The 26,430-nt window shown below is 33.6% G+C and overlaps 5 protein-coding genes and 3 long non-coding RNA genes across 10 annotated transcripts; 3 read left to right on the forward strand and 5 right to left on the reverse strand.

Moving 5' to 3' along the window:
- Window positions 1–181: 181 nt before the first annotated feature.
- On the reverse strand, window positions 182–2,827 carry Rpn10 (regulatory particle non-ATPase 10). Of its 2 annotated transcripts, none has more exons than XM_075304100.1 (6): window positions 2,692–2,827; window positions 2,384–2,524; window positions 2,214–2,328; window positions 1,522–2,094; window positions 1,375–1,459; window positions 182–764 (listed from the first exon to the last, which is right to left on the reverse strand). In XM_075304100.1, exons 1-6 carry the CDS (start codon window positions 2,715–2,717, stop codon window positions 535–537), a joined length of 1,170 nt encoding a protein of 389 aa, XP_075160215.1. In that variant the 5' UTR covers window positions 2,718–2,827; the 3' UTR covers window positions 182–534. The 2 variants fall into 2 exon arrangements, with proteins under 2 accessions (XP_075160215.1, XP_075160213.1); XM_075304098.1 differs by having other exon boundaries at window positions 365–767.
- A 2,234-nt stretch (window positions 2,828–5,061) lies between these two features.
- Window positions 5,062–5,990, forward strand: VhaM9.7-b (Vacuolar H[+] ATPase M9.7 subunit b). Its single transcript, XM_075304101.1, has 3 exons — window positions 5,062–5,286; window positions 5,366–5,413; window positions 5,493–5,990. The coding sequence occupies exons 1-3, from the start codon at window positions 5,192–5,194 to the stop codon at window positions 5,620–5,622; spliced, it is 273 nt and encodes a 90-aa protein (XP_075160216.1). The 5' UTR covers window positions 5,062–5,191; the 3' UTR covers window positions 5,623–5,990.
- Window positions 5,991–8,543: 2,553 nt separating this feature from the next.
- LOC142233251 (uncharacterized) lies at window positions 8,544–9,374 on the forward strand. The gene is made up of 2 exons (XR_012721369.1): window positions 8,544–8,945; window positions 9,005–9,374. It is a non-coding gene; the product is annotated as an uncharacterized LOC142233251 (long non-coding RNA).
- On the reverse strand, window positions 8,967–9,599 carry LOC142233250 (uncharacterized). Its single transcript, XR_012721368.1, has 2 exons — window positions 9,394–9,599; window positions 8,967–9,338 (listed from the first exon to the last, which is right to left on the reverse strand). It is a non-coding gene; the product is annotated as an uncharacterized LOC142233250 (long non-coding RNA).
- A 465-nt stretch (window positions 9,600–10,064) lies between these two features.
- On the reverse strand, window positions 10,065–11,888 carry RpLP0 (ribosomal protein LP0). The gene is made up of 3 exons (XM_075304102.1): window positions 11,751–11,888; window positions 11,507–11,608; window positions 10,065–11,260 (listed from the first exon to the last, which is right to left on the reverse strand). Exons 2-3 carry the CDS (start codon window positions 11,558–11,560, stop codon window positions 10,367–10,369), a joined length of 948 nt encoding a protein of 315 aa, XP_075160217.1. The 5' UTR covers window positions 11,561–11,608; window positions 11,751–11,888; the 3' UTR covers window positions 10,065–10,366.
- A 4,676-nt stretch (window positions 11,889–16,564) lies between these two features.
- Window positions 16,565–19,537, forward strand: Ddx1 (ATP-dependent RNA helicase Ddx1). The gene is made up of 7 exons (XM_075304103.1): window positions 16,565–16,697; window positions 16,774–16,825; window positions 16,907–17,322; window positions 17,386–17,992; window positions 18,047–18,806; window positions 18,861–18,962; window positions 19,109–19,537. Exons 1-7 carry the CDS (start codon window positions 16,682–16,684, stop codon window positions 19,334–19,336), a joined length of 2,181 nt encoding a protein of 726 aa, XP_075160218.1. The 5' UTR covers window positions 16,565–16,681; the 3' UTR covers window positions 19,337–19,537.
- Window positions 19,288–20,353, reverse strand: LOC142233254 (GSK3-beta interaction protein). The gene has a single exon (XM_075304104.1). The coding sequence runs from the start codon at window positions 20,190–20,192 to the stop codon at window positions 19,695–19,697; it is 498 nt and encodes a 165-aa protein (XP_075160219.1). The 5' UTR covers window positions 20,193–20,353; the 3' UTR covers window positions 19,288–19,694.
- Window positions 20,354–22,663: 2,310 nt separating this feature from the next.
- LOC142233255 (uncharacterized) lies at window positions 22,664–24,804 on the reverse strand. Of its 2 annotated transcripts, none has more exons than XR_012721370.1 (5): window positions 24,694–24,804; window positions 24,100–24,628; window positions 23,620–24,034; window positions 23,227–23,555; window positions 22,664–23,162 (listed from the first exon to the last, which is right to left on the reverse strand). It is a non-coding gene; the product is annotated as an uncharacterized LOC142233255 (long non-coding RNA). The 2 variants fall into 2 exon arrangements; XR_012721371.1 differs by lacking the exon at window positions 24,694–24,804 and having other exon boundaries at window positions 24,100–24,250; window positions 24,379–24,427.
- Window positions 24,805–26,430: the final 1,626 nt, after the last annotated feature.

A 26,430-nucleotide genomic window follows, 5' to 3' on the forward strand; every position in this document is an offset into this window, starting at 1 on the left:
TTGTCAAAATTTTATTTCTATATAAAATTTTATCAAAATTTTATTTCTATATAAAATTTTATCAAAATTTTATTTCTATAGAAAATTTTGCCAAAATTTTATTTATATAGAAAATTTTGCCAAAATTATTATAGATTTCCAAATAGTACACTGTTTCAAATAATTTGACTCAAATAGAGCATACATTTTAGTATTATGCCGGTTTATTCAATAAAAAAATTACATAAATTTTGGAGCCACATTATTAGGGATGCCTTTCAGGGTCACGCAAGATATCTCACCTAAAAAAATGTTCTGCATCGAAGTGATTTTCTTACAGGAATGTGTCCTCTACTCTAAAGGAGGGAAATTTGAAGACACTATGAACAAACTTATGTCATTTATTGTAACATGTACTCCAAGCATAGAATTATTGTGGATGAGGTGAATGTGAGAAGTTCTTGCGTGAGATACAAAAACGCCCCGAATGATAGTTTCATTATAATAATAAATGATTCTCAAAACGTTTCAAGCTTTACTTCCACACTACACATTTTATTGCTTGTCCTGACTGCCATCAGTTTTCTTATCCTTATCTTTATCCTTGCTTAATGAGCCAACGGCATCTCGTACAGCTTCAGATTGTGGATCTACACCTGGTAGATTTTCTAAAACGCTTTGTAGAAAAGCTGGGTCACCAATGACTTCAGAATAGTCTTCATCGACTTCCATGGGGGCATTTTCTTCGGTTTTGGGACGTTTGGCCTGTTGTGTTACTGTCTCATCTGCTAGGAAGACACAGAAGGATTTATGGTTTTAGTTTATCTGAAGAAAATCCGTACATGCTGATATATTGTGAATACAATGAATTATCATCAAATCTGGCAAAAAAATTATGGTATTTTTTTTTTCAAATGTTCCAGTCAACATCTCCCTTTTTCAATTATTCATACTAACTAAACTTTACAGCGGGTTACTTATTTCGTATGCTTTAAGCATACGAACTGAGCGAACTGAACTAGTTCACATCTATCGTTCCGTTCACCATGTCAGTTTAACTAGCTAAGCACATTGCATGAGTTTGTTCGCTCAGTTATTTTCGCTTTCTTAATAATTGGACATTTTTCTGCCTTTGCGCTCATATCGATCTTGTTTGCACATAAGCTGTTCGGGTTTCCTATCGCATGTGTTTTTTGGGATGAATAAATCAACGCAAAGCTAATAAATTTCATTTATGATGAACTGGAAGAAAGCAATAACAGAAGTCGAAATGAACCGGTCTCTGGCCGAAAATGTACTAACTGACCGAACTAGTTCGTTGATCGGAAAAGAGCTGAAGTGAGCGACCACTACACTGAACTATAATGCCCTACACTAGTATGCTTATGAACTTACCAGCGTCTTGCATTGACATTTGCATGGCAAATGCAATCTGCTCCTCTTCAGTCATATTAGCGAAATCTGGTAAATTATCATCGCTCTATGAAATAATGAATATAATTGTATTACATCAAGTAGAAAATATCACAATTCCCTGGTTACCTGTTCTGTGGACATAGCCAATGCTCGTTGCAACATGGCTTCTTCCGAATTGGGTTCATCAGCAGCTGCTGTTGCTGCAGCACTACCTGTAGATGTACTCTTCTCGGCTCCTCCAGTTTCCTCAGTGCTTGCACCAGCTGCACGACGTTGTTCCTCTTCTTGACGCTGTCTTTGCTCCTCCATAGAGACACGCAAGGCTAAAGCCAATTCTGGATCTTCATTGGGATCAACGCCAAATTCAAATCCTGCTCCTCCTAAACCAGCACCACCCATACCATCTTCACCTTGGATAATGGGTGAGGAAAGCAAAGCATCAGATAATCCAGAGCCTCGGGGAACACATACCAAATGGGAGCTAGTGCCGTCTTTGCCATTCAGAGTATTTATAAAGGCTTGTAAAATTTCATTGTTACATTCATGATCACCAAAGCTGACGATATCGACATTTACTTTTTCTTTTTTTAAACGTTTTGCTAATTTTACTAAATCAGCCTCCTCACTCTTAATAGGTGAACCAACAAAAACAACAATGCGCATCTTATGATTTTTTCCTTGACGATGTTTTAAAACCAACTAGAAAAGGAAATCAAAACAAGGAAATAGTTATATGACAAATGTTTTTATATTTTACTTTTGCTAGGTTTAGTATGGCTTAATACTAGTACCATTTGTTGGATATATAATAAACTTACATGGGCAATTCGAACGCCGGTCAATAGATTTATTTCTCCCTTGGGTTGCACCAAATGCATTTTTGAGAAAATCCGTCCAACATCGCTAGTCAATGTTGCCAAAACTTCCACAGTACTAATATATGGCATTTGTTAATATTGGCTCACGAATTATAGAAATATATACCTACTTGGAAATGGTCATTAGTCCCACATTGTTCTCGGGATTTGAACGGACTTTAGTAAGGCAAACGAGATTAATGCCATCTTTTTGAACATTCAAACGTGTAGGAAAATAGTCCCCATTGCGCTGGTAGTCACTGTTATCAAAACTGTAAACATTATAAGAAAATATTAGTGATGTTTAATGTATTCCAAAGAAAAATGCTATCAAGATGTATGCGTCAAAAAAGTAGACTTTTAAAACTCGTAAATATATATACAATTGAGGTAAATACACGAAAACTATTATTAAATACACTTTCGGGTTACAACATACCAGATCATAGTACTTTCCAGGACCATTTTGAATAATTATTTATTATTTTCTAACTTCTTTTTCAATATTTTTGCCCGTCACTTGCACTGAATAGCAATTTGCATTATCATTTCAGATGACAGTTTTAGCAGTGTAAATAAAGACAGAGTCGTATTTTTTTAATCAACAATGACTATGCCTAAATAAGGCGTTATGCGCTATAGTACGTCGTTCAGATTGCCGTTTGTTTCAAACTTACAACTACAAGTGTAGCTTAAGGCCGGTGTGCACCTCTAGCGAAATTTTCGATAGCAAAAATTTATTTAAATCTACAACAAAAAAACAGGGCTGTGTACACAAATTTTAAACCAGCTAATCGCTTTTAAAAATTGTTAATATATGTTCCAAATATTCCTCAAATAAATTGTTTATTATTTACAGATCTTTTAAAACTTTTACGCACACAATGATTGTAATAAATTAAATGTTTGCTGCCAAAATATGCTTTTGACAACCCTGTTATTTTCATTAGAGGTGCGTACCAGCTTACGAAATTAAACGCTACCGAAAATTTCGTTAGCATAAATACCCTGCCAGCATTTCAATGTTCCATTTCATCCTCATCGCTACCACAGACTCGTAAGTGACACTGCAACAATCGCCAACTGTGATAGTATTTTGCCATCACTATTCGCATGAAAGTATTTTGCCATCACTATTGTTACAAGAGCCATTTTATATTTTGTGAAACACCAAGCACAACCCTGCCAGCATTTCAAAGTTCCATTTCATCCTCATCGCTACAACAGACTCGTAAATGTCACCACAACCATCGCGAACTGTGATGGGGGAAGTATATCAAAAAGTACAAAATGTACATGAAAGTATTTTGCCATCACTGCTGTTAGAAGAGCCATTTTATTTTTTGTGAAACGCCAACCGCAACCAGCTTGTTATATTTTATTTAAATAAAAACGAGAATATAATTCTGAAAACATAGATATTACGTTTAAAATTGTGAAAGGTATATGGTGAACAATTTTCGACTTTCCAAATAGAATAAAGTGATCGTTTTTTAAATATTTTTCCAGGCACGCTGCCTCCAACGAAAATAAACTGGCTGATAGACGCTGCAATATGTAACTTGCTATTTAAAACTCAACATCATTATTTTATTAATGCAAAAAATTATGTTAAATGTGATGAGATAAACCGAAAAATTTTATATTTATAAGAAATTATAAATGTTTAATCAAATCAATAAACATCTACACAATCGTGTTTTACTTGACCACAATGATTCTTCTACAATTACCTTAAAATGCACTTTTTCTGATAGTTTGCCGGGGCTCTTATTGGCGTCCTTCTAAATTGATCTAAATAGGCACCTAATAATTGCACTGATGAGAAACTTTTTCGTAGTAACTTGGCGTGGTACAACTTATCAATAGTGACGGCGCTTTTCCGACGAGTTTTTGATGTCGTATATGATTGTTTTCGACATAGTGGATATTCTCAGAAGCGCCCCCAAATTCAAAAAATGTTGGCAGGGGACTGTCATCCACAATCGAATTACTTGGGTTGCGGTAACACTTGCCAATGGCAAGTGTTGATTAAACATTTATAATTTCTTATAAATATAACATTTTTCGGTTTATCTCATCACATTTAACATAATTTTTTGCATTAATAAAATAATGATGTTGAGTTTTAAATAGCAAGTTACATATTGCAGCGTCTATCAGCCAGTTTGTTTATTTTCGATGGATACAGCGTGCCTGGAAAAATATTTGAAAAACGATCACTTTATTCTATTTGGAAAGTCGAAAATTGTTCACCATATACCTTTCACAATTTTAAGCGTAATATCTATGTTTTCAGAACTTTATTTTCGTTTAAATAAAATATATTTAAATAAAATATAACAAGCTGGTTGCGCTTGGCGTTTCACAAAAAATAAAATGGCTCTTCTAACAGTAGTGATGGCAAAATACTTTCATGTACATTTTGTACTTTTTGATATGCTTCCCCCATCACAGTTCGCGATGGTTGTGGTGACATTTACGAGTCTGTGGTAGCGATGAGGATGAAATGGAACTTTGAAATGCTGGCAGGGTCTTCAGTAGAAGTTTCTACGCAATCCAAGCTTCGGCCTGGTCGAACTTACGGCCGTATATACTTGTTTACTGATTTAGTTTTCACTTTAGCGATTTTAGCGGCTAAACTCGAACTTAATACCCACCTTTATTCTATTCCAAGTTTTACTGGATAATTCCAACTGTTATGAAACAGGCCTAATATTCATAACAGGGGTAGTACTTTGTTCAACTAATTTAATGTGTCATTTCAACGACCGATTACTCGTGTGTTTTGCATCGCTAATCATGTGACAACCCGTGACAGAAAAAATTTTGTGTTTTTATTTTGGCTGGGAGTTGGGTTCATTAAATTCTCTTAATTTTTCTAAAATTTTTTTTGGTTCCTTTTGTTGTTTGTGTGTAATAAGGTATAATCGAACAATATGGTTGAGGCCTATGTTGCTCCCCTCTGTATCACCTGCATTTGGGCATTTATTGGCATTATTTGTCCATTTTTCGCCAGAGGACCTAACAAAGGGTGAGTCAATTAATTGCTGTAATATAGCCTTATAACAGCCTAAAAAAATAATTTTAATATAATTTCTCTACCAAAATAGTATCACACAGTGTTGTTTGATGTTGACTGCTGCCACTTGTTGGCTTTTGTAAGTACCTACCTCACCCCCATGCAATGCAATATGTACTCTTTTGACAAATTTCATATCTTTCTATACCCTATTTTAGCTGGTTGTGTTGCTATATGACTCAAATGAATCCCTTGATTGGACCTAAACTATCTATGAATGAAATCATGATCGTTGCCAAAGAATGGGGCAATCCCATTGAAGACACCATCGACATTACTTACTACTAAAAGTATCGTGTTTGTTTCGAATCATAGTTAGCAAACCATTATGTCTTTATTACTATTTGTATATGTCGATAAATGCCTAAAAAGTTTCAAATTTACTTAAGTAATATCTGTACATATATATTTTTTTCTTCTAAATCCATGTATTTTTTCTTTTGTATGTATATGCATATTCTATTTGTTGAGTTCAACTATTTACACAAAGTGCCTTACAAATTTATACACTTGTGACCTTGAAAAGAAACAGCACAAATAATGTTACATAAATATAATTATAATCTTGTTAAAATTGTTTGTTTGATAAAATAAATTTATAATTTTATGTAATAATAATAATAAAAGTTTGGCATTCCATTTCTAACGTAGAAAAATATTGGTTTCTATTCTTGAGAGTCGATTTAACAATTTATGTATTTTGAAACATGACAAATATCAGGCCTAGAATATTAAAATCACTTGGTTTGGCAATCCATCGACCAAACATAATGACTCCTTGAAAGTAAGTAGTAATTATAATTAGGGTATGGTCACAATGGCAAATATTTGACCTAATATGAGTGTCAAACTTTTTCCAGGAGAATTTTCGAAATATCTATGCATGTATTTTATTTCTATAAAAAATTTTCTGAACATTTTCTGTAGAAAATTAAGTCAAAATTTCATTTCTATAGAAAATTTTCTGAAAATTGTATTTCTATAGAAAATTTAGTCAAAATTGTATTTCTATAGAAAATTTTGTCAAAATTTTATTTATATAGAAAATTTTCTCAAAATGTTATTTCTTTAGAAAATTTTCTCGAAATTTTATTTCTATAAAAATTTTTCTCAAAATTTTATTTCTATAAAAAATTTTGTCAAAATTTTATTTCTATAGAACATTTTGTCAAAATTTTATTTCTATAGAAAATTTTGTCAATTTTTTTTCATAGAATATTTTGTCAAAATTTTATTTCTATAGAATATTTTGTCTAAATCCGCAGTTGATAATTCCCCATATGGTAACCCAATTTTACGAACGTTCTTTTCTGGTGAGAGTGATTCGCGCTTGGAATCGTCTTCCACTTGAATTAAGAAATTTTTCATATTCTGTTCCTATGTTTAGACACAAACTCGCTTCATATTTTTTAACTCTATGATGGAAGTTCGTTTTATGATGATCTACCAACTTAACATTAGTGCAGCTAGGGCTATTAATATTAATATTTGTAAACATTTTTTGTGTTTTTAATATATGGCTGGGGAGCCGCGTTATTTGTACATTGCTTAAGAAGGTAATTGAATTGCAAACTACTTATATTTGTAATAATGTTATTGGCCTTGAAGGCTTTATATTACAATAAAGGAATAAATAAATAAATAAATAAATAAATTTTATTTATATAGAAAATTTTGTCAAAATTTTATTTCTGTAGAAAATTTTTGCAAAATTTTATTTCTATAGAAAATTTTGTCAAAATTTTATTTTTATAGAAAACAAGCGTAACCCGCTTCACTGCGCCTTCTGAAGCGTATTTGTAGGAACATTTTACGTTATCCTTCGAGTTGAAAACAAATTCGAAATGATTTGAATTCTTTCAAACAAATTGGGCAATTTGTTTTTTGTTTATATACAGAAATACGGCGGATATGCAGATGTAAAACGGTCCGTCTTAACAAACATCGGGGAGAGGGTGTTCCCTTGCCACCAATTTGTTTAAATTATGTTCTGTATTCAAATCATTGGACAATCTTCTACATTTCCTGTGAATTTTAAGTGCGGTTTGTCAAAAAAAGATATCCTTCTCCTCATCATACCGGAAAATTAGGTATTATATTTCAACAACATACAAAGAATCAATGCTTCCTATCCTATAAATCGGAAAGAGCAAAAGTACTTAAAAATTTACCACATTCACATTTGTTAAACTGTTTGACACGGAGAACATGCCTTCCCGAACATACACTGAAAAATGATGCACCCTCTACGTTATCTGCCAATTTCATGTAAATTAAAGTTTTTTATTTAAAAGAGTCTGGCAGAAGCCTATGCAAGCCTATTTCACTATTCCCCTTCCCCAACAAGATATCGAAAAATCATGTACTAATTTAAAAATGTATTAATTTAATCACCTCTTCCCACGTTCCCTGTATAATTCAAGTAGGTCGGAGAAGGTTAAATTGCACCCTTAACCTTCCCTGAAAATTCCAAGAAAATCTAGAAACTTTCCTTCAAGTATGGGACAAATACTCAAACAACAGGTACTTCACATTGATTTCATAACCTTCCACGGCCTTTATAAATTTCAAGAAAACTTGAGAATTTAATTTTTTCAGTTTTAGAGGAGGGAGGTTCCCCCTCCCCGACCAAATATAGAATAGTGATGTATCGTATCTAGTGTGTTTGTCCCAGAAAATGTCAAGCAAATTATAAGCCCAATTTACAAAACAAAGGGCAAGGAACGGCCCCTCTTCGCGGTCAATAACTACAAAATCAGGTATCCAATATTATTTTCATAAACTCTCCCCACGTCCTCTGTAAATTTCAAGTAAATTGGAAAAATAAAGTGGCGAAAAAAAGTGGCCGTTCTTTGTCTAGACGCCCTCTTCAACCTTCCCTAAAAATTCCATGCAAATTGTATAATTTTGTTCCAAGTTACAAAAAGTCGGACAAGGGGGAGGTCCTCCTCCCGAACACATATGAACACATGGGGTACCCCATATTAATTTCATAATCTCACCGCATTTTCTCTGTAAATCTCAGGTATTTAGAGAATTTTCACTGTACTTAAAAAAAAAGTTGGAGAAAGGAGCGTCCAAATATCGAAAAATAAAGTAGCGGATCTTTTTCTAGATGCCAACGCCAACTTTCAATTTCAGGCAAATCTGTCAACTTTGGTCCAATTTTCAAAAAGCCGGACAAAGGGGAGGTCCGTCTCCGCGACCAGGGGGGTTACTCTGTATTGCGATACGAAAGCAAATGCGATGCGATAGTTAAATGCGTTAAGAGTACAATTCGGTACTCTGTATCACTTGCGCAAACGCTTTCGCAAAGTAAACTGAAAATATGGTAACGCTTTAGCAAAATAAAGCGAAAATATGACAACGCTGGCTGCACAATGTAAACAATAACGAAAATGATAAAAAGAAATGTCAAAAAATTGTAAATAAAAACATTTTAAACAATCTTCCGTTCGGTGCGTGTTCTTTTAAAACTTGCTAATCGTTTATAACAAAAAAGTAATAATTATGGATTCGATAGCGTTATGGTTTGAAGAAAATTAACATGAACGAATTACAAGAAGAATTTTGCGAGATCGGTCAAATATACTCTCCCTAAGTGACCACGGGTAAGAAAATGGAAACTCAAATTATGTGACAAACGTTTTCGAATATTTCATTTTTATAGATTTCGTCTTAATAAAGATGCGTTTATGTATGTATTAAACGCTATTAAAGACGACCTTGTCGATCCAAATAAATCCACAGCCATTCCAACTCCAATAAAAGTGGCCGCTGCTTTGAAATTGCTTGGACAAGGTGGCTATCTACAAATCGGCCAAGACCATCTTTTAGGACTATCAGAGCAATCTATGTCGCGCTGCTTAAAAGAAGTTTGCGAGGTGATTGAACGAATACTTTGTCCCAAGCACATACAATTTGAGGTAACTGCGGAAGAGACCATAAAGTCTACCAAAGTTTGGAACTGACGTTGCTGTGTCTGTAACTTTTTTGGTTTTTCCCTAAAACAATAAACAATTTAGATACAAATATAAAAATTTAATTGTGCTTACTTACATATTTGTTACTTTGCGATTGCTATTTTGTTTGCGCACGATTTTTGCGATCAACGAACGAGTTTGACATACGCTTTCGCATTATAGAGTGCGGTGATGCCAGATTTGCGAAAACTAGATGCGCAAGGTAGATACGAAAACGAATTACTGAGTACCAATTACTAGATTCGCGACAATTTTTCTTACGCATCGCAATACAGAGTAACCCCCCAGGTGTCAAAAAATAAGATACCCTATTTTCACCACATGAGCACCCCCTACGATCTCTGAAAGTTTCAAATAAATCGGTTCAGCCGTTTCCGAGCTTACCCGAAACATACAAAGGTATCGGTTCAGATTTAGATACAAGTCCCATATATATCTTTCGTCCGATTTACATTCACCCATTTGTGGTCAACGTTTTGCTCCGATTTACGAAATTGAAATTTTGGACAGGAAGTAGAATTAACATTATTACAAGGCATGCCAAATTAGGTTGAAATCGTTTCAGATTTAGGGCAAAATACCCATATTTTCCTTACAAAACCGCCGAAGAAAAAAAATGGGGGTTAATATTCTCAGCGCCAAAGTTCAAAGACGGATACGATTTGGGCCAAATTTACTCATTTGATTTGTTTTTAATTTCCCCTGACTTCTTGTTGGACCCTTTAAATACTAAAAAAATACTTCAGATTGTTTTGCCTTTTCAAGATTACTTTATTTTCTTAAGATTTCTAAGCGAAAACACAAAGTATCAACAACTTGCCATTGGGTTTGTCATACCGCGACAATAATTCATTGAACTTGTGCGAGCAAAAAAATCACAGTAAAAAGATGGTTTTCAAGATCGTCGGAAAACATCCATTGGTTAATATATGATGCCACAAACGCAATCGATGGAAGTGTGGTGCATGGCATAATGCGTAATCTCTACAGCTAGGATACCAAAATAATATTGGTAACTTGGTTTTATTTGACTTGGTGCATTTACGACTTTAGTCGAAAAGACCGAAGCCCATATCATCGTCATCCTCTTCTTCGGATTCTTCCTTCTTGGCTTCTTCCTTCTTTTCGGAGGCAGCAGCAGCAGCTGGGGCAGCAGCGGCGGCGGCAACAGCGAATTTGCTGGGATCCTTGATGTACTCCTTGATGGTGGTGGCTTCCTTGAACTCGACTTCGGTTGTAGCAGCAATAGCCAACAAATTCTTGAAACCATTGGCAATGCTGTGAGGAGCAGACGCGATGGTGGGATATCCAATTTCCAATGAAACGGCGGCCAAGTTGGCAACACCAGCTTGGAATTTGGCGCGCAAATCTTCGGGTTTTATGTCCAAAATTTCAGGAGAGAAAATGGAACCAGAATCGTAAACTTGGTTGATGATCAAACCATACGAGAAGGGAGAAATGTTCAACATATTAAGCAAGGTAGCTTCGGAAGCACCGACCTTGTCACCAGGCTTCAAAATTGGAACATCATTGATGATTTCAATTGTACCCTTGGAAATCTTGGTGGGGATAGACAAGGCTTGGAAGAAAGAAGTCTTTTCGGGACCAAGACCAGTGTTTTGAGCTGGAATAATGACGGGCAATGGAGCAATAGCACCGGCACGAGCTGGAGCACGTACTTTGGATTCCAACAATTTGTCACGAATTTCGGCCAAATCGCCCTTGGTGAAGACAAAACCGACGTTTCCCTTGATATGGGGCAACAACTTTTCCAATTGGCCGTTTTGTTCCAAATGACCGCGAATGGCCTTACGCATCATGGTGTTTTTGCCCATAAGAACAACACCCATACCGCGAAGGCTGGTACGGATGTGTTGCATTTGACGGGAACCAACATTGTCAGCACCTACAATGAAGCACTTGGGATATTCGTTGAAGAGTTCCTAGAGAGAGATTAGAAAAATAAAAGGCATTAAACTGATGTGGAGACCAAAAAGGCAAGGCAGCAGTATACACTGCATACTAATATCAGACACGCTTAAGAGCATTTTCTCAACTTCTAGTCTACCAGAATACCTGGGTTCAGCTTTTTCAAGCGGGGCATTCAGACGGTAAACATTCAGACGTAAATTCTTTTCATCATATTAAAAACATATACATGAACATGATATGAGGAAAATTATACTTACGACGACTTTAATGAAATATTGAGCCTTCCAGGCAGCTTTGTTCTCCCTAACCATCTTGAATCAAGTATGTGAAATTAGGGACTCGGAAAATGAATTTAAGAACTGCAAAAACACAAAAATATTGCAATAAATTAAAATCATTGAATAGATACATCACGAATAATCACAGTAATTTAAAATAATTAAAAAGATGTTTGGAATATTTTGATTTATAATAAATGAAAAGAAATTAGCAAACACCTACCAAAGCCAAGCGATGTGTACACGTTGACGTCTCTGACGAAAAGAATGAGTGAACGTCAGATATCAAATTTGCTGAGAAAACAAAGAACTGCAACCAACTTCTGTTAGCATACTTCACATCAAAGACACATTATAATTCAAAGTGGGTTCAACTTGAATACTATGCTTTAGACTTGTAACGATTGTAATGCTATGTTCCCACTGACTCGTTTTCCTCATTCATTTTTCCAAAACATTTCACTGTTCACACCGAGTTAAGGTGGGTATTAAGTTCGAGTTTAGCCGCTAAAATCGTAATTTTCACGATTACTTTTCTTTAATAATCCATTTTATGGAATACAAACATTGTGAAAATTTGCTTTGGGCTATTACCCATCAAGTTATAATGAAATCTGCAACAAATATGAATAATTGTATGTCTTTTTTACTGATTTGGTTTTCACTTTAGTGAAAAAATGAAGATTTTAGCGGTTAAACTCGAACTTAATACCCACCTTTAAGATGTTTTAGTTTGACGGTTGCCATGGAGAGTCCCCAATAAACACAGGACCCAATAAACACAAACGTTTGAAAAATACTAAAATGCAATAATTTTTCAAACATTTTTTCAAAGGATTAGGGTAATATTCAAGTTGAGAAATTGTTGAGAAAATCGCGTTCTCAACAAAAAACAGACATTACCCTCAACAGTAAAATTCAACACAATAGCAATAATCTCTCAATTGTAATCCTCAAATTGAAATGCATTGCTACTCAATAATTTCTCAAGCAGTTTTCAATGTGAGACAAATTAAAAATTAATATTGCTGCGAATATTTTCTAACCACAATTTGCATGAAAGTCAATCCCAGTTCTTACTGAAAGTCAACACTAAATTTCTAGTGATTTTGTACATTTTATTAATTTTTTTTCGTTAAAAATATAATAATATTAAAAATAACATTAACAATATATAAAAATAATAATATGTTATAATACCAATCAAAACATAATTATCTTATTAATGGTATTAATAACTAAAACTGTCAATACAACTTTAAATAACTTAAACATTTTTCATGTATAATTTCCCCCATAATGTTGGTGTCACATAACTATTAATTAATTAATTATTAATTAATATGCTGAAAATTTCAAATAATTACTATCGAGGAACTTGCTGGCCTGCGTATTAGAATAGATTCCATCAAGAGGAATTCACAAAATATCAAACTGATGACGGAATGTAAATTGATGTAATGCACATTTTCATCCAGAAGTTCTTGATTTAGGAACTGTTGCACTTTGTTTTAATTGGTTGCCCTTTGCAAGTTTTCTGGAATCTTTTCTTTGTTGTTTCCTTCATCATTTTTTCACCGGTCAACATCTTCCAAGAATATAACATCCAATGATTTTAGTTTTCTGCAAAACAATCGAGTTTTGTGATTTCCATTACGTTTTCATTTCACTTTTTATTTTGACTTACCAATTATAATTACCGTTTTGGATTAATTTCAGTTTTATGTCAATAAAAATAACTGACCACGTACTTCGTGGTCAGTACCACAAAATTCCTCAAGAACGTTGGTGTCACAAAATTGTTGTAAAACTCATTAAAATTCGGGAAATTAGCAAGGAACTTGATGACTAGAGAGTTAGAATAAATTTCCAGCAATTTCAATTCACAAAATATCAAATTAAACCGATGATGCGATGTAAATTAAACTATAGGCGTGATGCGAATTATCACCCAGTAGTTGATATTGAAAAGCATAAATACCAAGTTTAATTCATTGTACTTTGATTTATGGAAACTTTCTCTTTTCGATAAGCCACCATCATTTTTCATTGGTCAACCTCTTAATGTTTCCAAGAATGCAGCATCCAAATATTTTAGTTTTCTGCAATGAGATTTAAATTTAGTGACTTCTCTAAAGTGTTGATTTAATTTTTCATATTGACTTACCAATTAAAGGGTGATTTGTTAAGAGCTTGATAACTTTTTAAAAAAAAAAAAACGCATAAAATTTGCAAAATCTCATCGGTTCTTTATTTGAAACGTTAGATTGGTCCATGACATTTACTTTTTGAAGATAATTTCATTTAAATGTTGACCGCGGCTGCGTCTTAGGTGGTCCATTCGGAAAGTCCAATTTTGGGCAACTTTTTCGAGCATTTCGGCCGGAATAGCCCGAATTTCTTCGGAAATGTTGTCTTCCAAAGCTGGAATAGTTGCTGGCTTATTTCTGTAGACTTTAGACTTGACGTAGCCCCACAAAAAATAGTCTAAAGGCGTCAAATCGCATGATCTTGGTGGCCAACTTACCGGTCCATTTCTTGAGATGAATTGTTCTCCGAAGTTTTCCCTCAAAATGGCCATAGAATCGCGAGCTGTGTGGCATGTAGCGCCATCTTGTTGAAACCACATGTCAACCAAGTTCAGTTCTTCCATTTTTGGCAACAAAAAGTTTGTTAGCATCGAACGATAGCGATCGCCATTCACCGTAACGTTGCGTCCAACAGCATCTTTGAAAAAATACGGTCCAATGATTCCACCAGCGTACAAACCACACCAAACAGTGCATTTTTCGGGATGCATGGGCAGTTCTTGAACGGCTTCTGGTTGCTCTTCACTCCAAATGCGGCAATTTTGCTTATTTACGTAGCCATTCAACCAGAAATGAGCCTCATCGCTGAACAAAATTTGTCGATAAAAAAGCGGATTTTCTGCCAACTTTTCTAGGGCCCATTCACTGAAAATTCGACGTTGTGGCTCGTTAGTAAGTCTATTCATGATGAAATGTCAAAGCATACTGAGCATCTTTCTCTTTGACACCATGTCTGAAATCCCACGTGATCTGTCAAATACTAATGCATGAAAATCCTAACCTCAAAAGAATCACCCTTTATTATAAACTATTTGAAGCAGTTCCAGTTACTTGTCCAACATTTTTTCATCGATCAGCTTTTTAATGTTTTAAAGAACGTAGAATCCATAATTTTAGTTTTCGGCAAAGAGATATAATTTAGTGTCTTCCTTAAAGTTTCATATCATTTTTTTATTTTCACTTACGTATTATTAGAAACTATTTGGAGTAAATTCAGTTTTTTGTCTAAAATGTTTTTTATTTCTTTCAATTGACTACGAACTTCGTTGCACAAACAAGTATTGAAAACCACATGGTTTTTTCGTTGCATTTTAGGGTAGTGTTTTGTCAAAGTTTTCTCATATTATCTTCAACCCCTTTTCAAAGATTTCGTCAACATTTTGGTAAATTGGAAGTAAATCGCAAACAATTTGAAGATGTATTGAATATGAGCTGTTTCAAGTCAAGTTGAATTTATGTTGATAATTATAGTTACCCTCAAACTGAAAAGTTGTTGCATTTGAAAAACGCTCATCCTGTGTTTATTGGGGATGAGCGTTTTTTCAAATGCAACAACTTTTCAGTTTGAGGGTAAATATAATTTTCAACATAAATTCAACATGACTTGAAATAGCTCATCTTCAATACCTCTTCAAATTGTTTGCCAATTACTTCCAATTTGCCAAAATGTTGACGAAATCTTTGAAAAGATGTTGAAGATAATATGAAAAACTTTGACAAAACAGTACCCTAAAATGCAACGAAAAAAACATACTTATTTGTGCAACGAATAAAAAATTAAAAAAATGGAAAATTTTAGACAAATAACCAAATAGTGTATAAAAATAGGTAAGTGAAAATAAGAAATGAAATAAAACTTTAAGGAAGTCACTAAATGCATATCTCTTTGCAGAAAACTAAAATTATGGATTCTACGTTCTTGAAAACACTAAAAAGCTGACCGATGAAAAAATGGTGGACAATTAACTGGAACTGCTTCAAATAGTTTATAATAATTGGTACGTGAATATGAAAAATTAAATCAACACTTTAGAGAAGTCACTAAATTTAAATCTCTTTGCAGAAAACTAAAATCTTTGGATGCTACATTCTTGCAAACATTAAGAAGCAGACCAATGAAAAATGAGTGGCTTATCGAAAAGAAAAAGTTTCCAGAAACATTACAAGTGCAACCAATTAAAATTGTTAAAAACAACAAATTGTTGAAATCAACAACTTCTGGATGAAAATGTGCATCACATCGTCAGTTTAATTCATATGCTATTATCAGTTTAAAATGGATATTTTGTGAATTCCTTCTGCTGGAAATCAATTCTAACAAGCGGTTCAATACGTTCCTAATTTCAAATTGCCCGCATGTTAATAAAAGGAAGGAAATCAAATTATCAATGCAAAAGTGTTTACTAATAATGTTTAAGATATTTAAAGTTTTGTTGTTTGTTTTTTTTTTTTTGTTCTTAGTTGTTGATATGTTTAATAAGATTATTATATATCAATTGGTATTGTAGTGTATTATGTAGTGTAGTGTATTATTATATATTTTATTTTGATGAAAATGAATAAATTATACAAAATGCATAGAATTTTGGCTTTGACTTTCAATTTGAAGTGGGGATATCATTCACACAAATTCAGGTTGAAAAGTATTTGCAACGATGTTAATTTTGAATATGACTCGCATCGAAAATTGTTTGACAAATTATTGAGTAGCGATGCATTTCAATTTGAGGATAACACTTGAGATATTATTGCTAATGTGTTGAATTTCACTGTTGAGGGTAATGTCTGTTTTTTGTTGAGAACGCGATTTTCTCAACAATTTCTCAACTTGAATATTACCCTAATCCTTTGAAAAAATGTTAGAAAAATTGTTGAAATTTAGCATTTTTCAAACATTTGTGTTTATTGGGATGGTACAATAATTTCAACGTTTTCACACTTTAGTTAAAAATTATGGTAACACTAGTGATTTGCACAAACGTCAACACTGTATATCGACTTTCCTACCTTCCACCGGCGTTTAGTCCTCAATTTTGCAAAAGAAACAATTGAAAATTAGTAAAAAATGACGGCGTTCGAAGGTAATTTTATATATATCCTAGAAGTGTGTAGTTTTATTAATATGAAAAAATCCTTTGCAATATCTTAATATTTCAGAGTTTGGAGTTTTGCCAGAAATTGCCAAGGCAATTGATGAAATGGAATGGACGTTAGTATTCATGCTGACAAAAAATCTATTGAATTATATTGTACTTCTATAGCACAATTTCTTACTATTTTTACAATTCAGATTGCCCACTGATGTCCAGGCTGAGGCCATTCCATTAATTTTAGGTGGTGGCGATGTACTAATGGCTGCGGAAACGGGCTCTGGAAAAACTGGAGCATTTTGCTTACCCATATTGCAGATTGTCTGGGAAACACTAAGAGATTTGGAAGAGGGAAAGTCTAAGGGAGGGAGTGGTGGTGCTAGTGTGGCTCCTTGGACAATGTCATTCTTTGATAGAGGTAATGCTTTGGCAGTCACACCTGATGGTTTGCGATGTCAGAGTCGTGAATTCAAGGAGTGGCATGGATGTCGTTGCACAACAGGTGTTAAAGGCAAAGGAAAGTTTTACTTTGAAGCCACGGTAACTGATGAAGGCTTGTGTCGAGTTGGGTGGTCCACACAGCAGGCCAACCTGGATTTGGGAACGTGTCGTTTTGGTAATTAAGCAAGGAAATTTGTACATTCTCATAAGTATGACATAATATCTTTCGCTATTACAGGTTTTGGTTTTGGTGGAACAGGTAAAAAGTCTAATAATCGTCAGTTTGATGATTACGGAGAGGCTTTTGGAAAAAATGATGTTATAGGCTGTTTTTTGGATCTTGAAAAAATGGAAGTGTCTTTCAGCAAGAATGGAACAAGTTTGGGCTTAGCATTTCGTATTCCGGATAATTTACGCAATGAAGTATTTTACCCGGCTGTGGTTTTAAAGAATGCAGAAATGGCTTTTAATTTTGGAAAAACTGATTTCAAACATGCACCTAAAAGTGGATTCATAGCAGCTAGTCAGGCAGGGCCATCCCACTGTAAGTCGAATCCATTGGCAAGCCCATCTGCAAACGCAGGCTCAAATAAACCATCGCCAAATGCTCCCCAGGCCATTATCATAGAGCCCAGTCGAGAATTGGCAGAACAGACTTATAATCAAATAGAGAAATTCAAGATACATTTATCCAATCCAGATGTTAGAAGTCTGCTTTTGATTGGAGGTGTTAAATTGGAACAACAGAAAAGTGTTTTGCAACAGGGTGTTCATATTGTGGTTGGAACTCCTGGACGTTTGGAGGAAATGATATCAGGGGGTTTTGTTCAGTTAACCCATTGCAAGTAAGATATTTACATTGTATTTATAACTATGTAATAAATCTTGTCTCCTCCAAGATTCTTTGTTTTAGATGAAGCAGATGCTTTGCTCAAACAAGGCTACACGGATCTAATCGATCGTTTACACAAACAAATACCAAAAATGACTTCCGATGGTCGCCGACTCCAAATGGTAGTATGTTCTGCGACACTTCATGCATTTGAGGTAAAGAAAATGGCAGATCGTCTAATGCATTTCCCCACATGGGTAGATCTTAAAGGAGAAGACGCAGTCCCAGAGACAGTACATCATGTCGTTTGTATGGTTGATCCACAACGCGATACTTCTTGGCATAATCTACGCCAACGCATACGTACCGATGGTGTCCATTCACGAGATAATCCTCATCCCCAGAATCAGTGCCCTGAAACCTTTTCGGAGGCAATAAAACTTTTGAAAGGGGAATATTGTGTTCGAGCCATAGAAGAGCATAAAATGGATCGAGCCATCATATTTTGTCGTACAAAATTGGACTGTGACAATTTGGAACAATATTTGAAAATACGAGGTGGTCAAAAGTATTCATGTGTCTGTCTTCATGGTGATCGTAAACCTAATGAGAGAAAACAAAACTTGGAATTATTCAAGAGAGGTGATGTTAAGTTTTTAATTTGTACTGATGTAGCAGCTAGAGGCTTGGATATCACCGGACTTCCCTACATGATTAATATTACATTGCCCGACGAAAAATCGAATTACGTTCATCGTATTGGTCGCGTAGGCCGTGCCGAACGTATGGGTCTTGCCATTAGCTTGGTGTCAACAGTTCCAGAAAAAGTATTATTTATTTTACCTGCTTATGACTCCAAGATAAATTTATATTTTTTTTAGGTTTGGTACCATGGAGATTGGTGCAAAACTCGTGGTAGAAATTGTTTTAATACCAATTTAACGGACAATCGCGGCTGCTGCATTTGGTATAATGAGAAGAATGTAAGTAATTGAAGTTTCAAGGCCGGTTATGTGTTCAATTTTCGACTTGAGCAGATAAATTATATCAAGTGCTTTTTAACTCCAACCGAACACGTTACCGGCCTTTACACTGATATGCATTTATTTCAATTTTTCCTACATCGTAGCTTTTGGCCGAAATAGAGGACCATTTGAATATAACCATACAACAAGTTGATAAGAACTTGGCGGTTCCTCTTAACGATTTCGACGGTAAGGTTGTATATGGCCAAAAAAATTTAAACACCGGTTCTGGTTACAAGGATCACGTTCAACAATTGGTACCCGTTGTGAGAAAACTCACCGATTTGGAATTGCAATCACAATCTTTATTTTTGAAACGCTTAAAAGTTTAAAATACCTTAAGAGACAATTACATACATTATGGAGCGATCGTCATACTATACAACTCCGTTTTGTTTAGTAGTGGCTAAATAATTACAATCACATTTATTAAAATTAATATAGCTATGTCGGGATTAGCAAGCGATACATTCATACATTTATAGTAAATGCAAGCTGCCTATTAAAAACAGAGACTACAAACAAAAAACAAAGTCGCCTCTCTTTCTTTTTTGTTTAGTAGAAAGGGGGAAACTATCTGTGAACATTGTTATTTTGAGACATGGGGGTGGGGTCGGTTAATCTTAACTTAAAATGTAATAAAAAGGTTAGTCTGTATTCTCAAGTTCGATGTTTTTGTTTTAGTAAGTTTCAATCTTCCTCCTCTTCTTCTTCAAGGCCCTCTTCATCTTCTTCCTTGAATTCCGTCCGCATTTGTTGTAGCTGCAAAAGTTGTTTACAAAGTTGATTTCCAAATGATTCCACATAACCCGGACTAATTTTATCTAGTAATGCGTAGGGGGTTTCGAAAATGTCCTCATCATCGGTTGCTTCCTCTTTGCCTTCATCTATTGTATTAAAAATTTCCGAAACTATACGGAATCCAATGTTGCTTACGTCAATACAATAAGTAGCTCCCTCGAAGGTGCGAATGTTCATGTAAATGTGACTTTCGTTGCTGGGCAGTTTCCGGGCTATATCTATCTCGGCTACATGTGTTTTAACATCATTTATAATAGCCATTGCCTCTTCCTCCCAATTGATTATACCCTCCTCTTCACTGTGACAGGCAACCAAACTGGGATCAATACTGCTGGTTGTGGCGGCGTTACCTGTCAAACTATCTACAACTTTTAAATCAGTGTCCATGTTTACACGCTATTCGGCACTTGCTAGCACTACAAATTATTGTTTGCAGTTTTTATTACTAAGAAATATTCGATTTTTCAATACGAGAGAAATATGTGGAAATCAATGCCACTGCCAGTGGCAAAATTTGGTTGTATAGCAGCATATGTTTCTTGAGAGATGCCACATGTGTATAATCTGCACAGTGACCACATATGATGTAGGTACTATATAGTAATAACAAGGTGGCATCTCGGAAATAGGTGACGAATATTATGAAATCCCAATAAACACAAACGTTTTAAAAATGCTAAATTTCAACAATTTTTCAAAGGATAAGTGTAATAGAAATTGTTGAGAAAATTGGGTTCTCAACAAAAAACAGTCATTACCCTCAACAGTAAAATTCAACACATTAGCAATAATTTCTCAAGTGTTACCCTCAAATTGAAATGCATCGCTACTCAATAACTTCACAAACAATTTTGGATGCGATTCAAATTAAAAATTAACATCGTTGCAAATACTTTTCAACCAAAATTTGTATGAATGATATACCCACTTCAAATTGAAAGTCAAAGCCAAAATTCTATGAATTTTGTATAATTTATTGATGTTCGTCAAAATAAAATATATAAAAACACACTACATAATACACAACAATACCAATTGAAAAATAATAATCTTATAAAACATATCAACAAATAAGAACAAAACATTAAATATCTTAAACATTATTTGTAAACACTTTTGCATTGATAATTCGATTTCCTTCCTGTTGGTGCCATAAAACAGCATTAAAATTTATTAATATCCGGGCAATTCGAAATTAGGAACGTGTTGGACAGCGTGTTAGAATAGATTTCCAGCAGAAGGAATTCACAAAATATCCATTTTGAACTGATAATAGGATGTAAATTAAAATGATAATGTGATGCACATTTTCATCCAGAAGTTGTTGTTTTTAACAATTTTAATTGGTTGCACTTTAAAACGTATCTGGAAACTTTTTCTTGTCGATAAGCCACTCATTTTTCATTGGTCAGCTTCTTATTGTTTGCAAGAATGTAGCATCCAAAGATTTTAGTTTTCTGCAAAGAGATTTAAATTTAGTGACTTCTCTAAAGTGTTGATTTAATTTTTCATATTGACTTACTAATTATTGTAAACTATTTGAAGCAGTTCCATTTAATTCCCAACATTTTTTCATCGGTCAGCTTTTTAATGTTTTCAAGAACGTAGAATCCATAATTTAAGTTTTCTGCAAAGAGATATACATTTAGTGACTTCCTTAAAGTTTTATTTCATTTTTTTATTTTCACTTACCTAGTATTATAAACTATTTGGAGTAAATTCAGTTATTTGTCTAAAATTTTCTACGTTTTTTATTTCTTCCAATTGACCACGAACTTCGTTGCACAAATAAGTATTGAAAACCACATGGTTTTTTCGTTGCATTTAGGGTAGTGTTTTGTCAAAGTTTTCTCATATTATCTTCAACACCTTTTCAAAGATTTCGTCAACATTTTGGCAAATTGAAAGTACCCAATAAACACAAACGTTTGAAAAATGCTAAATTTCAACAATTTTTCTAACATTTTTTCAAAGGATTAGGGTAATATTCAAGTTGAGAAATAGTTGAGAAAATCGCGTTCTCAACAAAAAACAGACATTACCCTCAACAGTGAAATTCAACACATTAGCAATAATATCTTAAGTGTTATCCTCAAATTGAAATGCATCGCTACTCAATAATTTGTCAAGCAATTTTTATGCGAGTCAAATTAAAAATTAACATCGTTGCAAATACTTTTCAACCTAAATTTGTATGAATGATATCCCCACTTCAAATTGAAAGTCAAAGCCAAAATTCTATGAATTTTGTATAATTTATTTATTTTCATCGAAATAAAATATATAATAATACACTACACTTCATAATACACTACAATACCAATTGATAAATAATAATCTTATTAAACATATCAACAAATAAGAACAAAAAACATTGATAATTCGATTTCCTTCCTGTTGGTGTCATAAAACAGCATTAAAATTTATTAACATGCGGGCAATTTGAAATTAGGAACGTACTGGACCGCGTGTTAGAATTGATTTCCAGCAGAAGGAATTCACAAAATATCCATTTTAAACTGATAATAGCATCCCAATAAACACAAACGTTTGAAAAATACTAAAATTCAATAATTTTTCAAACATTTTTTCAAAGGATTAGGGTAATATTCAAGTTGAGAAATTGTTGAGAAAATCGCGTTCTCAACAAAAAACAGACATTACCCTCAACAGTAAAATTCAACACAATAGCAATAATTTCTCAATTGTAATCCTCAAATTGAAATGCATCGCTACTCAATAATTTCTCAAACAGTTTTCAATGTGAGAAAAATAAAAAATTACCATTGTTGCGAATACTTTCCAACCACAATTTGTATGAAAGTCAATCCTAGTTCTAACTGAAAGTCAATACTAAATTTCTAGGGATTTTGTAAATTTTATTATTTTTTTCGTTAACAAATATAATAATCTTAAAAATAACATTAATAATATATAAAAATAATAATATAATACCAATCAAAATGTAATTATCTTATTAAAAGTATTAATAAATAAAACTATGAATACAACTTTAAATATCTTAAACATTTTTACATGTATAATTCCATTTCCTCCATAATGTTGGTGTCATTAATATGCTGGCAATTTGAAATAATTACTATCGAGGAACTTGCTGGCTTGTGTGTTAGAATAGATTCCAGCAAGAGGAAATCACAAAATATCAAACTGATGACGGGATGTAAATTGATGTAATGCACATTTTCATCCAGAAGTTCTTGATATAGGAATTGTTGCACTTTGGTTTAATTGATTGCACTTTGTAAGTTTTCTGAAAACTTTTCTTTGTTGTTCCCTTCATCGGTTTTTCATCGGCCAACATCTTCCAAGAATATACCATCCAATGATTTTAGTTTTCTGCAAAACAATCGAGTTTTGTGATTTCCATTATGTTTTCATTTCACTTTTTATTTTGACTTACCAATTTTTATTTCTTCCAACTGACCACGTACTTCGTGATTTCCTCAAGAACGTTGGTGTTACAAAATTGTTATTAAAATACTGGCAATTTTCAGGAACTTGATGACCAGATAATTTGAATAAATTTCCAGCAATTTCAATTCACAAAATAACAAATTAAACCGATGATGCACATTTTCATCCAGAAGTTCTTGATATAGGAATTGTTGCACTTTGGTTTAATTGATTGCACTTTGTAAGTTTTCTGAAAACTTTTCTTTATTGTTCCCTTCATCGGTTTTTCATCGGCCAACATCTTCCAAGAATATACCATCCAATGATTTTAGTTTTCTGCAAAACAATCGAGTTTTGTGATTTCCATTATGTTTTCATTTCACTTTTTATTTTGACTTACCAATTTTTATTTCTTCCAACTGACCACGTACTTCGTGATTTCCTCAAGAACGTTGGTGTTACAAAATTGTTGTTATTAAAATACTGGCAATTTTCAGGAACTTGATGTCCAGATAATTGGAATAAATTTCCAGCAATTTCAATTCACAAAATAACAAATTAAACCGATGATGCGATATAAATTAAACTATATCACATCGATAGTTTAATTTATATCGCATCATCGGTTTAATTTGTTATTTTGTGAATTGCGAATTATCATCCAGTAGTTGTTGATATGGAAAAGCATAAATACCAAGTTTTTTTTGGTTGCACTTTGATTTATGGAAACTTTCTCTTCTCGATAAGCCACTACCATTTTTCATCGGCCAGCCTCTTAATGTGTCCAAGAATCAGCATCCAAATATTTTAGTTGTCTGCAAAGAGATTTGAGTTTAGTGACTTCCTTAAAGTTTTCATTTCGTGTTTTAGTTTTACTTACCAATTATTATAAGCAATTTCAATTGATTATTAAAAATTTCCACATTTTTGTATTTCTTCCACGAACTTTGTTGTCCAAAGTAGTATTGAAAACCATGTGGTTTTTTCGTTGCATTTCAGGGTAGTGTTTTGTCAAAGTTTTCTCCAATTATCTTCAACACATTTTCAAAGTTTTCGTCAACATTTTGCCAAATTGGTTGTAATTCGCAAACAGTTTGAAGATTTATTGAAGATGAGCTATTTCAAGTCAAGTTGAATTTATGTTGAAAATTATATTTACCCTCAAACTGAAAAGTTTTTGCATTTGAAAAACGCTCATCCTGTGTTTATTGGGATATGAATTAAACTGACGATGTGATGTACCTTTTCATCCAGAAGTTGTTGATTTCAACAATTTGTTGTTTTTAACAATTTTAATTGGTTGCACTTGTAATGTTTCTGGAAACTTTTTCTTGTCGATAAGCCACTCACTTTTCATTGGTCAGCTTCTTAATGTTTGCAAGAATGTAGCATCCAAAGATTTTAGTTTTCTGCAAAGAGATTTAAATTTAGTGACTTCTCTAAAGTGTTGATTTAATTTTTCATATTGACGTACCAATTATTATAAACTATTTGAAGCAGTTCCAGTTAATTTTCCACCATTTTATAATGTTTTCAAGAACGTAGAATCCATAATTTTAGTTTTCTGCAAAGAGATACACATTTAGTGACTTCCTTAAAGTTCTATTTCATTTTTATTTTCACTTACCTATTTTTATAAACTATTTGGTTATTTGTCTAAAATTTTCCATTTTTTTAATTTCTTGCAATTGACCACGAACTTCGTTGCACAAATACGTATTGAAAACCACATGGTTTTTCGTTGCATTTTAGGGTCGTGTTTTGTCAAAGTTTTCTCATATTATCTTCAAAACCTTTTCAAAGATTTTGTCAACATTTTGGCAAATTGGAAGTAATTCGCAAACAATTTGAAGATGTATTGAAGATGAGCTATTTCAAGTCAAATTGAATTTATGTTGAAAATTATATTTACCCTCAAACTGAAAAGTTGTTGCATTTGAAAAACGCTCATCCTGTGTTTATTGGGTACTTCGCAAACGTTTTGATGATGTAATGAAGACCCTGCCAGTATTTCAAAGTTCCATTTCATCCTCATCGCTACCTCAGACTCGTAAATGTCACCACAACCATCGCGAACTGTGATGGGGGAAGCATATCAAAAAGTACAAAATGTACATGAAAGTATTTTGCCATCACTACTGTTAGAAGAGCCATTTTATTTTTTGTAAAACGCCAAGCGCAACCAGCTTGTTATATTTTATTTAAATAAAAACGAAAATAAAGTTCTGAAAACATAGATATTACGCTTAAAATTGTGAAAGGTATATGGTGAACAATTTTCGACTTTCCAAATAGAATAAAGTCATCGTTTTTCAAATATTTTTCCAGGCACGCTGTCTCCATCGAAAATAAACAAACTGGCTGATAGACGCTGCAATATGTAACTTGCTACTTAAAACTCAACATCATTCTTTTATTAATGCAAAAAATTATGTTAAATGTGATGAGATAAACCGAAAAATGTTATTATAAGAAATTATAAATGTTTAATCAAATCAATAAACATCTACACAATCGTGTTTTACTTGACCACAATGATTCTTGTACAATTACCTTAAAATTCACTTTTTGTGATAGTTTGCAGGGGTTCTTATTGGCGTCCTTCGAAATTAATCTAATGGTGTTTTCTTTTCTGAAAAAAAGGGCTTTGCCTTCATTTTGTCTGTACAGAATGCGCATTTTTAAAATGTTACCAGCAACCTAAAAAAATGCTGTCATTTCAGCGGGCAGAAAATAATTCAAAGAAGGAAACAGGGCAATCGCAGCACTCTCGTTTGTAGGCAGTGCTGAAAATGCCCGTAATTTGCCTCTATGCGTGGCGCTATTTTCACAACAGAATGCGAAGCCTTTTCGTACTTTTGCCTGCTTTTTTTAGAAAAGAACCTAAAAAGTAAATTTTTCGGGCAAAATGCAAAAAAAGTGCGCATTTTTTACAAGAAAAGAAAACGCCATAAATAGGCACCTAATAATTGCACTTATGATAAACTTTTTCGTAGTAACTTGGCGTGGTACAACTTCTCAATAGTGACGGCGCTTTTCCGACGAGTTTTTGATGTCTTATATGATTGTTGTCGACGTAGTGGGAATTCTCAGAAGCGCCCCAAATTCAAAAAATGTTGGCAGGGGATGAGCTGTTTCAAGTCAAGTTGAATTTATGTTGAAAATTACATTTACCCTCAAACTGAAAAGTTGTTGCATTTGAAAAACGCTC

This window comes from Haematobia irritans, chromosome 4 (genome assembly GCF_050003625.1).
Source record: "Haematobia irritans isolate KBUSLIRL chromosome 4, ASM5000362v1, whole genome shotgun sequence".
Taxonomy (NCBI): Eukaryota; Metazoa; Arthropoda; class Insecta; order Diptera; family Muscidae; genus Haematobia; species Haematobia irritans.